Source organism: Hemitrygon akajei, chromosome 1 (genome assembly GCF_048418815.1).
Source record: "Hemitrygon akajei chromosome 1, sHemAka1.3, whole genome shotgun sequence".
In the NCBI taxonomy this organism is placed as follows: Eukaryota; Metazoa; Chordata; class Chondrichthyes; order Myliobatiformes; family Dasyatidae; genus Hemitrygon; species Hemitrygon akajei.
The window spans coordinates 65,411,488-65,427,342 of NC_133124.1; the positions used below are offsets into that span (position 1 = coordinate 65,411,488).

The following is a 15,855-nucleotide window of genomic DNA, read 5'->3' on the forward strand; positions in this document are numbered from 1 at the left end:
ACTTGTGATATTATTGACCAGCTGGAAAAAATTTAAATTTCAAGGAGTGCATGCTATATATGCATACTTCTTTTCATTTTGAGATCATAAACCACATAGCATCATATTTCAATCTATGAACTCAAAAGTTTAAAATCCTTGATGCAAATATGTCACACTTCATTGAATTAAGCCTAAAAAATTCATGTGTTCTAAGCCATTAGAAATCAATTAGTAATCAATTTGAAACACCAATGCCTATTATCACTTTTTCCTATTTACCACATATTCTGTAGGTTGAAAACAATGGAAGATTAACTTGGGAGAATAATGCATTGCGGTGTTACATAAACCTTGACATTGATTTCTAGATTCCATATTGAATGTGCTATTACTTGCTATCTAGATATGATCTCAGAGGCACAGGTGTTAAAGAGACTATATTGCAAGTATCAGCAGATGCAGACTTTTATTTGGATCTTTTCATGCCTATCTGTTCTTTGGGTCTCCATGCTTATTTTATATATTCAAATTTCTTATTACAAAATTAGCTTACATATATAAAGGATGATGATCTATCTTCCAATCCACAAATGTGAAATACACTAGGTCTTACATGTTTCCAATCCAAACATTCCATAAAAATGGCTACAGAAAATATCTCCCAGTAGTTCTCTGATAAACCTCTTGTAAGAAAATAACTGAACTAATCGGGAAGCAGCATCTGTAGCACAGGAAGGACAAAATAGCATAACTCTTTAATATTTTTTAAAGGAATTTTGGCTACTATTCTTGTCATTGGGTAACTGAGGTCATCCTATCATGTACATAAAGAATAACATCAAAGAAGTATGGCCCTGTTAGAGGTATAAAATTCACTTTTTTTTACATTCCTAGATAATAAACATTGTAGGTAAAAGGAATCACTCATAATTGTATATTTTAAATGTTTGGGATTGAAGTAGAAAGAGTAATATTATGTTGTATTTTAAGTAACAAAATTGTTATGCATGACCTTGATTATCTTGATTATTTCCAAAATGTGGAATGGTTCTGTCCAACAGCTATATCTCAAAAGAGAATTAGAATAGTAATATACTATAGACACACATTTCTATAAATTGCATTTGCTACATTAAAAAGTTCTTTGTTAACCCATTTTCAATTTATTTCAAGTGCACAAACTCTACCAAAAGTGCTGCTTTACAAATGTGGTACTTCAACATCTTGATTAATTAGAATCAAAGAAATTAATCATGAACCTCATCACTGTAAAAATCTTCTAGCTGTTGAGAAAAGTTGGATGGGTTCTTCCCATAAAGATCCAAAAGTCCAGTAGATATGTTTAGAAATATTAAACTGAATATAAGCACCTTCCAAGCGAGTTCAGGACTTGATTTGCAACCATCATTCAGCCAGCAATTCCTTGATGATTCGTAGCCATCTTTTGGTAAGCAAAGCATAAACCCCGTCCACTTTCATACAATCTCTCTCTCTAAGTAAGAAAGCATGGCAATTAGTCTGTCATCTAGGAATATGTAAAAATCAATCCATACTTATCATTTTAAAAGATGTTCCATTGCATTCGATTTTTCATAGTGAAATATTTCAAATGGCAATAATGTTATACTTAGTTGAAACAACTCAAAAATACATTACATAACATGATTGGAGAAAATTATTATTCTCCATCTGAATTTATATCAGGCAACTGGAGAAGTCCTGTGTAGATTTCATTTATTTGATTTCCATTTTTTCATAAAATACCGTAAGCAATAATGAAAGGCCCAGTGAACCATGACAATTTTATAAAAAATTAAACCTAAAGTGTCCAATCCAAGTGTTATTGCTAGCAAGATGATATTTCAGTACACACAAGGACAGAAATTTTCTTACATTTATTAAGACAAAATATCAGTCATATGTTCTTCACCTTTTTGGAAAGTTAAGTTCCTAAAAAAGAATGGGTATCCATGATCAAGAAGTTTTACGTTATGCTGAAGTAACAACTGCTTCTGTTTGCAAGATGGAGATCTTTAAGATACGTTCTTCATCTAATTAATTTAGTTAGTACGAGGAGTGGTTGATAAGTTTGTGGCCTAAGGTAGAAGGAGCCAATTTTAGAAAACCTAGCAGATTTATTTTTCAACATAGTCCCCTCCTATATTTACACACTTAGTCCAGTGGTCGTGGAGCATACGGATCTTGGAACTCCAGAAAGAGTCCACAGATGGGTGATTGATAAGTTTGTGGCCTAAGGTCGAAGGAGATAAGTTATACAGCTCTTTTTACATGCACATGCAGATCAACTCTGAGTGATTATGCAGAAAGTTTTAAGTTAATAACATCTCCTTCTTCCTTAGGCCACGAACTTATCAATCACCCCATGCTGTGGACACTTTCTGGAGGTCCAAGATCCATATGCTCCACAACCGCTAGACTAAATGTGTAAATATAGGAGGGGACTATGTTGAAAAATAAATCTGATAGGTTTTCCAAAATTGACTCCTTCTACATTAGGCCACAAATTTATCAATCACCCCTCATACATTCCATCAGGAAAATGTACCTTAACTGCTATGTCAGCAAGAAAACAGAAATTTGCAAACTATCAAGTAAATTTCCCATGAACTTTAATATTTCATTGAGTACTTTGAATAAAAATCTCATTTATAAATTATTCTTTCAATTAAATGTAATTTGCTCTTCAAATAGATTTGTCATTTATCGCTTCTTTACAAATTGCTTTATGAGTGGAAGAACTTCTCTACCACTTTGTTGTAGAAAGATAATTGGAAAATAACTGTTCATAAAGGGATTTAAAAATGATATCTGAATTCTATATTATCATAATCACTTTTAATTAGACCATTGCTTTCTTTCAACCTCTTTGAAAAATGCTTATTTCACTAGTCCCTAGTAATCTTACAAATGAGATTTTATTTGATGTTTTGTCAGAAAAAAAATGCTTCAGTTTGTCTTCCGTAGTTTAATGCTGTTTACTAAATTCTTACTAATTTTCAACAGTTTTCTACTTCCTTAATATAAAATCAACTACAATTTTAAATATAATCTATGTCCTATAGCAAATAAGTAATAAAAATAGTTGAAAAGAATGACCTTTTGTTTGGTCATATTGTTAGAATGAGAAGATTTTGAGGAAGAAGTATCTGCAAGCTGCAAAGAAAAGTGCAAGTGTGGAAGTAAATTTAAGTCATAATGGATATAAATTCAAGACTGAAATTTTAAATTGAAGCTCTTGAGGAATTAAGAACAAATATTAGTAACAATAGGGATGCTGGGCAACTAAGACAACTTGTCAAATACATACAACAGATAAGTGACAAAACATAACTTTCCTGAAGCCACATTTCTGTGTCTCTGATCTAGAAACATGATTGAATCAATTCATAACTGCTAGGTAATTCAAATAACTTAATACACCTGGAAGTGACTACTTGATTTTCATAAAAACTACTTCTAGTATCTTTCAGGGAAGGAAATCTCCCTTTTATTCCTGTTTCGACTGGGACTTCCCATGAACAAATATAGTTGATTCTTAACTAATTCCTTCGTTCTAGGAAAATTATGAATAAATGCTGACAATCCAAATAAATAAAAGGGAACTGGTGAAAACAATTACTGGTGTATCAGAAAGGCTGAGAAAGAGGAGGACAACAGAAAAATTATGTTGGCTAATTGTAATTAATTACCCTTTGTGAGAGAGATGTAAAGTTTGTGCTATCTGGTTGAAATAGTATTAAGGAAAGAAGATGAAAGCAGTTTCAAGAAAGCAGAATTTACGTTGGAAGACAAAGATGACATCTTCAGTCTCGGTGTTATTGCAATACAAACAAATTCAGTTGTCCCAGTGTGGCAGGTGAAACTTGAATCTTTGCTATCCAAGTTCTCTTTGTTGCTAACCAAACCCAAACTGACAATGTAAAAAAAACATCGTGATCCATCAGAATGAAAGACTATCTGATATTCTAGCCCAGGCAAATGTTAGTTCATGGAACAAAAGTCAGTTGTCCTCTTTCAGGGTCACAAGATTGTCACTTTGATCATGGTCAGTGAGACAGTGTCAGAATCAGTTGTCAGAATTGCCACTTCGGAACTGCTTGCCGTCATCTTTCATGTCCATCTGTTAAAGTCAATTGGCATATAAATGCAATAAGGACACAAGCACAGTGTTTATGTCCTTCCAGGACTGAAAAGGAAACGGGAAGATGCCAGAATAAAAAGGTTTTGGGGGGGGAGGTTAATCTGGTGTCTTCCCTCTTCCTGACGAAGGGTCTCAGCCCAAAACGTCGACAGCGCTTCTCCCTATAGATGCTGCCTGGCCTGCTGAGCTCCTCCAGCATTTTGTGTGTGTTGCTTTGGATTTCCAGCATCTGCAGAATTTCTCATGTTTACCATTCTCTCCAGCCTTTCTACATAACTGTTGTGCTTTATCAGTGAAACATTCTAATACTATAAATCTCTTCAATCTTTCTCATGCTTTTAAAAGTAGTCTGCTTAGATTGGACACAATACTCCATTTATAGCTGAACTAGCATTTATTATTCAAAATGGCTTTCTTGATTTATATGTCTTTACATATCCCAGGATTTTTTGTTGTTTTTACAACGTGGATTGTCACCTTCAAAAATTTGCGTGCATGAAATTCCTGGCCTTTGTATCATTGGACTTTTTGGCAAACCAGAGCTATTAAATTATATTACCTCTCTTCAGTTTTCAATTTAACACACTGCATTTATTAATATTAAATTTAATTAGCAGCATGCTCCTTCATTCCATCAGCCTAAGTCTACATCAGTTCAATCACAGTGTGCCTTATTATATACAGGACGTCTACCAGTCTTGAAATAATACTTGTAAACGAATCATATCCTATGTACTGTACCTATAAAGAAAAGTAGTGGTATATCACTACTACTTTCATGTATCTCTTTTTAATTCAATAAATAATTCATTTTTTGTTTCCCATCTCATGACTCATTTCATGTCTGTCTGTCACTGTCCCCATTTTTCTATATACTGCAGTTTGCTTACAAGCAGTGAAACTTATCAAATATATTTTGGAAGCCTACATCAAAACTCTTTGTTACCTTTTCAAAATACTCCTTTAGTGCAATATGAAGCACTTGAACCCTAATTAAGTAAATTGCTTACTGAACCGGTGTTGAACAAGGGTCCGCATCAATTCTGTGCATAACTATGCAGTATTATCATTTTATTACATGTATGTCTATGATACTCACAAAGGCTTTACTTTTGGTAGTTGCACCTTTGTGGATCTAGCAAAAGAAATCAATTGGTCCGCAATTCACAGTGTGAAGATAAGATCAGTAAGGTGGGGTAGACCAAGCTAAAGAGAGAGATCAGGATGGCAAAAAGAGGGTATGAGATGAATTTGGCAAGCAGGGTTAAAGATAATCCCAAAAGGTTCTTTGGTTATATTAACTGTAAACGGGTGTCTGGGGGGAGAGTAGATCCTCTTAAAGACCATCACCTATATGTGGAGCCGCAGGAGATGGTTGAGCTTTCTCATGTCTATATCTTCTCAGTGTTTACTTATCATGATGCCAAAGAGATGAGGGTAATAAGTAGTGAGGTTTTGGATCATATGCATATTATGAGGAAGAAACCTGACCAAGTGTAACTCCAGACCTTATGTAAGAAATTGTGGTGGTTCTTGTTAGTCACTGTGAAGTTCCAGAAGACTAGAAGGTAGCTAATGTTGTTCCATTGTTCAAAAGGGGTAGCAAGGATAGGCCATGGAACTACAGGCCATTAAGCCTGACGTAAGCTGTAGGGAAGTTACTTGAGGGATTTCTGAAAGACAAGTTCTACCATTGCATATTTAACACCTAATCAGGAATAGTTAGCATGGTTTTATGCATGGGAGGTCATGTTTATGGCAGACATCAATCATCACAAGCACTCATGGTGGTGATGCAGCATAAGGTTTAAAAAGAGCATGTGGCCTTTCAGAACTTTATAGTGGGTTTCAGTCATTATGAGCAGTTGCTTGTTGGTGAGGCAGCATGAGGGTTGAAAAGAGCTTGGGGTCTTTTGAGAATTTTTGGTAGACCTTAATCATCACAAGCTCTTGTTTGTTGGTGAGGTAACACAAAGTTTAAAAAGGACTCAGAGCTTGTTGGGATTTTTCTGCAGGCTTCAATCATAGTGTTCTATTACACATTTGGCAAGAGCCAATAAAAAGAAGTTAGGTTTAAGTGGAGCATCCATTTTATGCTTGGGACATTATTAGAGGAGTTAGTTTCAGGTTTTGGATCAATAGGTTTAGGCAAGAAGCGACAAAGGCTCCAGATAAGTTTCTGGTGAGTTATGTGAAGAGCAAGAGGATAAGACATGAGAGAATAGGACCAATCAAGTGCGGAAAACTGTTTATGGAACTGGAGGAGATAGAAGAGGTACTTAATGAATACTTTGCTTCAGTAGTCACTACGGAAAAGGATCTTGGCGATTGTAGGCATGACTTATAGCAGATTGAAAAACTTCAGCATAGAGACATTAAGAAAGAGGATGTGCTGGAGCTTTTGGAAAGCATCAAGCTGGATAAGTCTCTGGGACCGGACGAGATGTACCCCAGGCTACTGTGGGAGGCGAGGGAGGAGATTGCTGAGCCTCTGGTGATGATCTTTGTGTCATCAATGGGGACAGGAGAGGTTCCGGAGGATTGGAGCGGTTGCAGATGTTGTTCTCTTATTCAAGAAAAGAAGTAGAGATAGCCCAGAAAATTATAGACCAGTGAGTCTTACTTTGGTGGTTGGTAAGTTGATGGAAAAGATCTTGAGAGGCAGGATTTATGAACATTTTGAGAGGCCTAACATGAATAGGAGTTGTCAGCATGGCTTTGTCAAGGCAGGTCATTCGTGCCTTAGAAGCCAGATCGAATTTTTTGAGGATGTGACTAAATATGTTGATGAAGGTAGAGCTGTAGATGTAGTGTATATGGATTTCAGCAAGGCATTTGATAAGGTTCCCCATGCAAGGCTTATTGAGAAAGTAAGGAGGCATGGGATCCAAGGGGACCTGGCTTTGTGGATCCAAAATTGGCTTGCTGACAGAGGGCAAAGAGTGGTTGTAGACGGGTCATATTCTGCCTGGAGGTTGGGGACCAGTGGTGTACCTCAGGGATCTGTTCTTGGACCCCTTCTGTTCATGATTTTTATAAATGACCTGGATGAGGAGGTGAGAGATGGGTTAGAAAATTTGCTGATGACATAAAGGTTGGGGTTGTTATGGACAGTGTGGAGGGCTGTCAGAGATTACAATGGGACACTGATAGAATGCAAAACTGGGCTGAGAAGTGGCAGATGGAGTTCAACCCAGATAAGTATGAGTGGTTCATTTTGGTAGGTCAAATATGATGACAGAATATAGTACTAATGGTAAGATTCTTGGCAGTGTGGAGGATCAGAGGGATCTTGGAGTCTGAGTCCATGGGACACTCAAAGCTGCTGTGCAGGTTGACTGTGTGGCTAAGAAAGCATATGGCGTATTGGCCTTCATCAATTGTGAGATTAAGTTTAAGAGCCGAGAGGTAATGTTACAGTTTCATAGGACCCTGGTCAGACCCCACTTGGAGTACTGTGCTCAGTTCAGGTCACCTCTTTCTTTATTTTTCAATCTTTTTATTAATATCAAAATAGTGGATATGCATAGTATTGTTACACAATTGTTGTGATTACATTGTTAATAGATAACATATATAGTTATATATTCACCTCACTGAAGGAAGGATGTGGAAACTATAGAAAGGGTGCAGAGGAGATTTACAAGGATGTTCCTGGATTGGGGAGCATGCCTTATGAGAATAGGTTGAGTGAACTTGGCTTTTTGTCCTTGGAGTGGCAGAGGATCAGAGATGACCTGATAGAGGTGTATAAGATGATGAAAAGCAGTGATCATGTGGATAGTAAGAGGCTTTTTGCCAGGGCTGAAATGGCTAACACGAGAGGGCACAGCTTTAAGGTGCTTGGAAGTAGGTACAGAGGAGATGTCAGGGTTAAGTTTTTTACACGGTGAGTGGTGAGTGCATGGAATAGGCTGCCAGCAATGGTGGTGGAGGCAGATACGATAGGGTCTTTTAAGAGACTCCTGGATAGGTACATGGAGCTTAGAAAAATAGAAGGCTATGCGTAGCCCTAGGTAATTTCCAAAGTAAGTGTGGTGAACTACATATACCTGTCTGGACACGCCCCCTGCTGACTGCTCCTGTGGCTCCTCCCACAGACCCCGGTATAAAGGCGATTGAGGTCTGAGCCCGGCCTCTCTGTCTCCAGGATGTAGTATGGTGGTCAACCACTGCTTGTTCTCTCTTCCAGTCAATAAAAGCCGATATCTCGCCTTTACGTCTCAGAGAGAGTTATTGATGGTGCATCAATAAGTACATTTTCCGCACAGCATTATGGGCTGAAGGGCCTGTATTGTGCTGTAGGTTTTCTATATTCTATGTTCTCTCTTTCTTTGTCTATCAGTACATAGCCAGTGCTGTCAGAATGAGTCCAGGGTCAGTGGTATGCCTTCGTGTGAGATAAGACCATAAGACATAGGATCAGAATTAATCCATTCAACCCAACAAGTCTGTTCCAGCATTCCATCATGGCTGATTCCCAATCCCTCTCAAACCCATACACCTGCCTTCTCACCATATCCTTTGATGCCCTGACCAGTCAGGAAACTATCAACTTCCACCTTAAATATTCCCACAGAGTTGGCATCCACCACAGTTTGTGGCAGAGCATTCCACAGATTCATCACTCTCTGGCTAAAAAAAATCCTCCTTGCCTCTGTCTAATAGATCGCCCTTCAATTTTGAGGCTGAGCCCTCTAGTTCTGGGTACCCCCTGCAGACTAAACATCCTCTCCATTTCCACCCTAACTAGTCATTTCAACATTTGGTAGTTTTAAATGGGATTCTCCCAAATTCTTCTAAATTCGAGTGAGTGCAGGAACAAAGCTACCAAATACTCTTCATATGTTAACCCCTTCATTCCTGGGATCATCCGTGTTTTATCACCTCTGGACTCTCTCCAATAACAACTCATCCTTTCTGAGGTAAGGGGCCTAAAACTGCTGATAATACAGCAAGTGTGGCCTGACTAGTGCCTTATTGAACATCCTTGCTTTTATATTCTATTCCCCTTGAAATAAATGCTAACATTGTATTTGCCTTCTTTACCAAAGACTCAATCTATAAATGAACCTTCTGGGAATCTTGCAGAAGGACTCCTAAGACCCTCTGCACTTCTGATGTTTGAACCTTTTCCCCATTTAAATGTGGGAACTATGTGAAACCTCCAGTCTCCCTGATTACTACATTTGCACGAGGTACATCCAGCTGCGGCTCTGTACAAACCATGATAGGAAGATGCATTTGCAGCTGGAAGACCTGGGTAGGGGAAAGGAAAAGAGTGCAATTGTGATAGGGGAGGATCAAACTGGAGATTCTGTGGACCTGAAAGGAACACTTGGATAGTATGATGCCTGAAAGGTGCCAGCATCAGGGACATCTCAGATCTAAAGAAGGAGAGTAAACAGCATGAGGTTGTGGTACAAATTGGCATAAATGTCATAAGTAGGACAATGGCTGAGGTTGTGAAGAGAGAATATAGGGAGTTGGGTAAAAAGCTGAAAAGCAGGGCTTCAAAGGTAGTAATCTCTGGATTTCTGCATGTACCACACACCAGTGAGGATAGAATGATCTGGCAGATAAATGTGTGGCTGAGGAGTTGGCTCAAGGGGCAGAATTCCAGATTTCTAGATCGCTGAGATCTCTTCTGGAGAAGGTATGACCTGTACAAAAAGGATGGGTTACACCTGAACACAAGGGAAACCAATATCCTTGTGGACAAATTTGCTAGTGCTGTTGGGGAGGGTTTAGACTAATTTGGTAGGGGTTAGAAACTGGACTGATAGGGCAGAGGATGAAGCAGTTGATATACAAGTAGATGTAGTTTGTATTTTCTAAAAGGATAAGAATTTAACATTCAGTAACATGGGGCAAAATTTAAAAGGGTGATTAATACAGGACTGAAGTGTTATATTTGAATGCACACAGTATATGGAATAAGGTATTATAGTGCAGTTAGATATTAGACCATAAGACCATAAGATATAGGAGTAGGATTAGGCCATTTGGCCCATCATGTCTACTCCGCCATTTAAGTGTGGCTGATTCAATTTTCCTCTCAGCACCAATCTCCTGCCTTGTCCCCATTTCCTTTATGCCCTGACTAATCAAGAATCTATCAACCACTGCCTAAAATATACATAAAGACTTCGCCTCCACAGCTGGCTGTAACAGAGAATTCCACAGTTTCACCCCTCTCTGCCTAAAGAATATCCTTCTCATCTTCTTTCTAAAAGGACACCCCTCTATTCTGAGGCTGTGTCCTCTGGTCTTAGACTCTCCCACCATAGGAAACATCCTCTCCACATCCACCTTATCAAGGCCTTTTGTCTTTCAATAGGTTTCAATTAGGTCACCCCTCATTCTTCTGAATTCTAGTGAATACAGGCCTAGAGCCATCAAATGCTGTTCAAGTGACAAGGCATTCAATGCTGGAATCATTTTCATGAAGGTTCTTTGAGCCCTCTCCATTTTTAGCACAACCTTTCTAAGATAAAGAGCCCAAAGCTGCTCACAATGCTCCAACTGAGGCCTCAACAGTGCTTTAGAAAGTCTCAACATGACATCCTTGTTTTTATATTCTAGTCCTCTTGAAATGAATGTTAGCATCGCATTTGCCTTCCTCACCACAAACTCAACCTACAAATTAACCTTTAGGGAATCCTGCACAAGGACTCCTAAGCCACTGTTGCACCTTGTGTTTTTGCATTTTCTCACCATATATAAAATATTCATCCTTTTCATTTATTCTACCAAAGTGCATGACCATACATTACCCAACACTATATTCTATTTGCCATTTCTTTGGCCATTCTCCTAATCTGTCTAAGTCCTTCTGTAGCCTCTCTACTTCCTTAAAATGACCTACCCCTGCACTTATCTTCATATTGTAAGCAAACTTTGCAACAAAGCCATCAATTCAATCATCCAAATCATTGACATATAATGTATGAAAAATCAGTCCTAACACAGAGCTCTGTGGAACACCACTAGTCACCGGTAGCCAACCAGCAAAGGTCCCATTTATTTCCACTCTTTGCCTCCTGTCGATCAGGCACTGCTTTATCCATGTGAGGATCTTTCCTGTAATACCATGGGCACATAGCTTGTTAAGCAGCCTCATGTGTGGCACCTTGTCAAAAACCTTCTGAAAATCCAAGTATAGATCATCACCCAGTTCTCCTTATTCTATCCTGCTTATTGTTTCTTCAAAGAATTCCAACAGATTTGTCAGGAAAGATTTTCCCTTGAGAAAAATATGCTGACTACAGCCTATTCGATCATGTGCCTCCAAATACCATGAGAATTCATCCTTAATAATCGATTCCAACATCTTCCTAACCATTGCAGTCAGACCCACTGGCCTATAGTTTCCTTTCTTCTGCCACTCTCCCTCCTTGAAGAGTGGAATGACAATTGCAATTTTTCAGTCTTCAGGAACCATTCCAGAAGCTAGTGATTCTTGAGAAATCTTTACTAGTGCCTCCACAGTCTCTTCTGCCACCTCAATCAGAACCGTGGTGTGTATACCATCTGGTCCAGGTGATTTATCTACTTTCAGACCTTTCAGTTTCACAAGAAACTTCTCTCTAGTAATGGTAACTTCACATACTTCATAACCCCTGACACCTGGAACTTCCAACATACTACTTGTGTCTTCCATGGTGAAGACTGATGCAAAATGCTTTTTCAGTTCATATGCCATTTTCTTGTCCCCCATTAGTACCTCTCCAGCATCGTTTTCCAGCAGCCTGATATCTACTCTTGTCTCTTACTTACACTTTATTTATCAGAAGAAACTTTTGGTATCCTCTTTAATATCATAGGCTAGCTTACTTTTGGTTTCCATCTTTACATTCTTAATAACATTTTTTAGTTTGTAAAAGCTTCCCAATCCTCTAATTTCCCATTAATTTTTCCTCTATCATATGCCCTCTCTTTGGCTTTTATATTGGGTTTGGGAGATTGTTAGGTATAACATGGAAATCACTGCGCTGTGGTTGAAAGAATGATCATAGTTGAAAGGTTAACTTCTAAGGATAGACATTGATTTGAAAGGGCAGACAAGTAGGCAGAGGGGTTGGAGTGGCTCTGGTGGTAAAAAATTGAAATCAAATTCATAGGATCTTATCATAAAGGAACGCTTAGGAGGCAGTGTTCATAATATGATTGAATTCAAACTGCAATTTGAGAGGGAGAAGCATAGGTCAGATGTATCAGTATCGCATCAGAATGAAGGGAATTACAGAGGCATTAGAGTGGAGCTTCCACAGGTGGATTGGAGGAGGATACTGGTAGGGATGACAGCAGAGCAGAGGTGGCTGACGTTTCTGGGAATAGCTCACAAGGTGCAGGAGAAATATGTCCCACAGATAAAAAAGTTCTCAAATGGCAGGGGTAGGCAACCATGGCTGACAAAGGAAGTTCAGGACTGCATAAAAGCCAAGAAAAGGGCATATAAGGCAGCAAAAGTGAGTTTGAAGTTGGATGATTGGGAATCTTTTAAAATCCAACAAAAGGCAACTAAAAAGTTACAAGAAGGGAGAAGATGAAATATGAGTGCCAACTAGCCATTAATATAAAGCAGGATATCAGTTATATAAAGAGTAAAAGGGAGACAAGAGTTGATATTGGACCACTGGAAAATGATGCACAGAAACATAGATAAACATAGAAAACCTACAGCACAATAGAGGCCCTTCAGACCATAATGCTGTGGCAAACATGTACTCACTTTAGAAATTACCTAGGTTTACCCATAGCCCTCTAGTTTTCTAACCTCCATGTACCTATCCAAGAGTCTCTTAAAAGACCCTATTGTATCCACCTCCACCACTGTTGCTGGCAGCCCATTTCATGCACTCACCACTCTCTGCGTAAAAAAAACACCTCTTACACCTCCTCTGTACTTACTTCCAAGCACCTTAAAACTATGCCCTCTTGTCTTAGCCATTTCAGCCCTGGGAAAAAGCCTCTGAGTATCCACACGATCAATGCCTCTCTTCATCTTGTCACCTCTATCAGGTCACTTCTCATCCTCCATCACTTCAAGGGGAAAAGGCCAAGTTCACTCAACCTATCCTTGTAAGGCATGCTCCACAATCCAGGCAGCATCCTTGTAAATCACCTCCGCACCCTTTCTGTAGTTTCCACATCCTTCCTGTAGTGAGGTGACCAAAACTGAGCATAGTACTCTAAGTGGGGTCCTATAAAACTGTAACATTACCTCTCAACTCTTGAACTCAATCTCATGGTTGATGAATACAGTGCACAACCTGCACAGCATCTTTGAGTGTCCTATGGACTTGGACCCCAAGATCCCTCTGATCCTCCACACTGCCAAGAGTCTTACCATTAATATTATATTCTACCATCATATTTGACCTACCAAAATGAACCACTTCACACTTCTCTGGGTTGAACTCCATCTGCCACTTCTCAGCCCAGTTTTGCATCCTTTTCGATGTCCCGTTGTAACCTCTGACAGCCCTCCACACAATCCACAATACCCCCAACTTTTGAGTCATCAGCAAATTTACTAACCCATTCCTCCACTTCTTAATATTCAGCAGGGTCTTGAGATTGTAAAACATATGTTTAAAAAGGACAATAACACCAGTAGAAGTTGTTGCGATTAACCCCGCTACTATCTTACAGGAAGATGCAATTATAGTGAAGGCACATAGGCAGATAATTCTCATTAGGAGTTTGTGAAGAATTGATATCCAGTCAAAACTCCAGCAAAATTCTACATGTGCATGTGGAAAATGCCCTGAATGGTTGTATCATTACTGAATAGAGAAGGTGTTATGGAACTGGAGCAGCAGGTCAATGTAATCTGGATCCTGCAGGATACTGGAGATAGGAGCCACAGGGAGGTGGTCACCTCTAAGTTGCAGGAGGCAGTTACCTGGATAACTGTAAGCAGAGGGAAAGGAAATGGGCAACCAGTGTGGAGTACTCCTGTGGTCATTCCCCTAAATAGTAAGTATACCACTTTGGATACCGTTGCGGCAGACAATGTACCGGGGGAAGCCTCTACAATTGGATCTCGGGCACTGAGTTCAGAACAGAAGGGGAGAGAAGAGGTTTACGGTAGTGATAGGGTATTCCATAGTTAGAGGAGTAGACACGAGATTCTATGGATGTGATAGACACCTGGATGATAGATTGCCTCTCAGGTGATAGATTGCCTCCCACGAGATTCTATGGATGTGATAGACACCAGGATGATAGATTGCCTCCCAGGTGCAAGGGTCAAGGAAGGCTCTAAAGAATGAGGGTGAACAGCCAGAAGTCTTGGTACAGTGATGCATAAATTTGAAAACCTGCCGCTTGTAACACTTTCTCAGCCAGGCATTCATCTGCCAATTTATCTTATTTATCCTGGGACCAGGTTTGCTAAAACTGTTAGGAAAGCTTTAAACTATGTGGGAAGTGGGAAGTCTGGGAGATCTCCAGACTCCTAGATAAAAATATCCGCAGCAGGTGCACCAAGCTGTAGCTCCTGAGTGAATATATTAACAAACTGGAGCTGCAGCTCAATGACCTTCAACTCATATAGGAGAATCTGGAGGTGATAGATAGGAGCTACAGGGAGGTAGTTACCCCTAGCTTGTAGGAGACACATAACTGGGTGACTATCAGGAGGAGGAGGGGAAATACATAGCCAGTTCAGAGTACACCTGTGGCCATTCCCCTCAATAATAGAGGAGCCACGGTGTCCATGTCTCTGGCGCTGAGTCTGGTGCTATGGCTCAGAAGAGCAGAGAAGTGAAGAGGACTGTAATGTAAATAGGAGATTCCTTAGTCAAAGGAACAGAGGAGATGTTCTGTGAGGCCAGAGGTCTTGGTTCATATTGGCACCAATGACATAGGTAGACAAGGTGAGGAGGTCCTGAAGAGAGCTTCTAGGGAGCTAGGTAGAAAGCTGAGAAACAGGACCTCCAGTGTAGTAATCTCTGGATTGCTGCCTGTACCACATGCCAGTGAGGGTAAGAATAGGATAATTTGGCAGGTGAATGTGTGGCTGAGGAACTGGTGCAGGGAGCAGGGGTTCAGATTTATGGATGATTGGGATCTCTTCTAGGGAAGGTATGACCTGTACAAAACGGACAGGTTACACTTGAATCCAAGGAGATCCAATATCTTTGTGGGCAGGTTGGCTAGAGTTGTTCGGGTGGGTTTAAACTAATTCGGCAGAGGATGGAAACTGGGCTGATAGTGTTGAAGATGAGTTAGTTGGTTTACAAACAGAGGATATGTGTAGTGAGACTCCTAGCAAGGAGATGCTGATGAAAGGGCAAAATTGCAGTCAACAGGAGTTCCAATGTAAATGGCAGACAAAATCAAAAAGGATGAACATAGGACTAAAGGTGTTATATTTGAATGTGTGCACGAGACAGAATAAGGTCAATGAACGTGTAGTACTGTTACAGATTGGTAAGTCATGGATGAAAGAAGATTATAGCTGGAAGCTTAATGTCCAAGGACACATGTTGTATCAAAAGGATATGCAAGAAGGAAGAACAGTTGGTGTGGCTTTGTTGGTAAAAAATGAAATTAAGTTATTAGAAAGAGGTGACATAGGGTTGTAAGGTGTTGAATTGTTGTGGATTAGGCTAAGGAACTGCATGGATAGAAAGACCCTGATGGGAGATGTATAAAGACCCTTAAACAGTAGTAAGAATATGATCTACAAGTTACAATGG

At 39.5% G+C, this 15,855-nt stretch overlaps 1 protein-coding gene across 1 annotated transcript in view; it reads right to left on the reverse strand.

Annotated features, from left to right (window-relative positions):
* Positions 1 to 449: 449 nt before the first annotated feature.
* Positions 450 to 15,855, reverse strand: part of gra (granulito) — a 98,232-nt gene continuing 82,826 nt past the window's right edge. Inside the window, exon 7 of the mRNA XM_073052685.1 lies at positions 450 to 1,474. Within this exon, the coding sequence (XP_072908786.1) occupies positions 1,391 to 1,474 (84 nt within the window). The 3' untranslated portion in view covers positions 450 to 1,390. The remainder of the gene's footprint in view (positions 1,475 to 15,855) is intronic.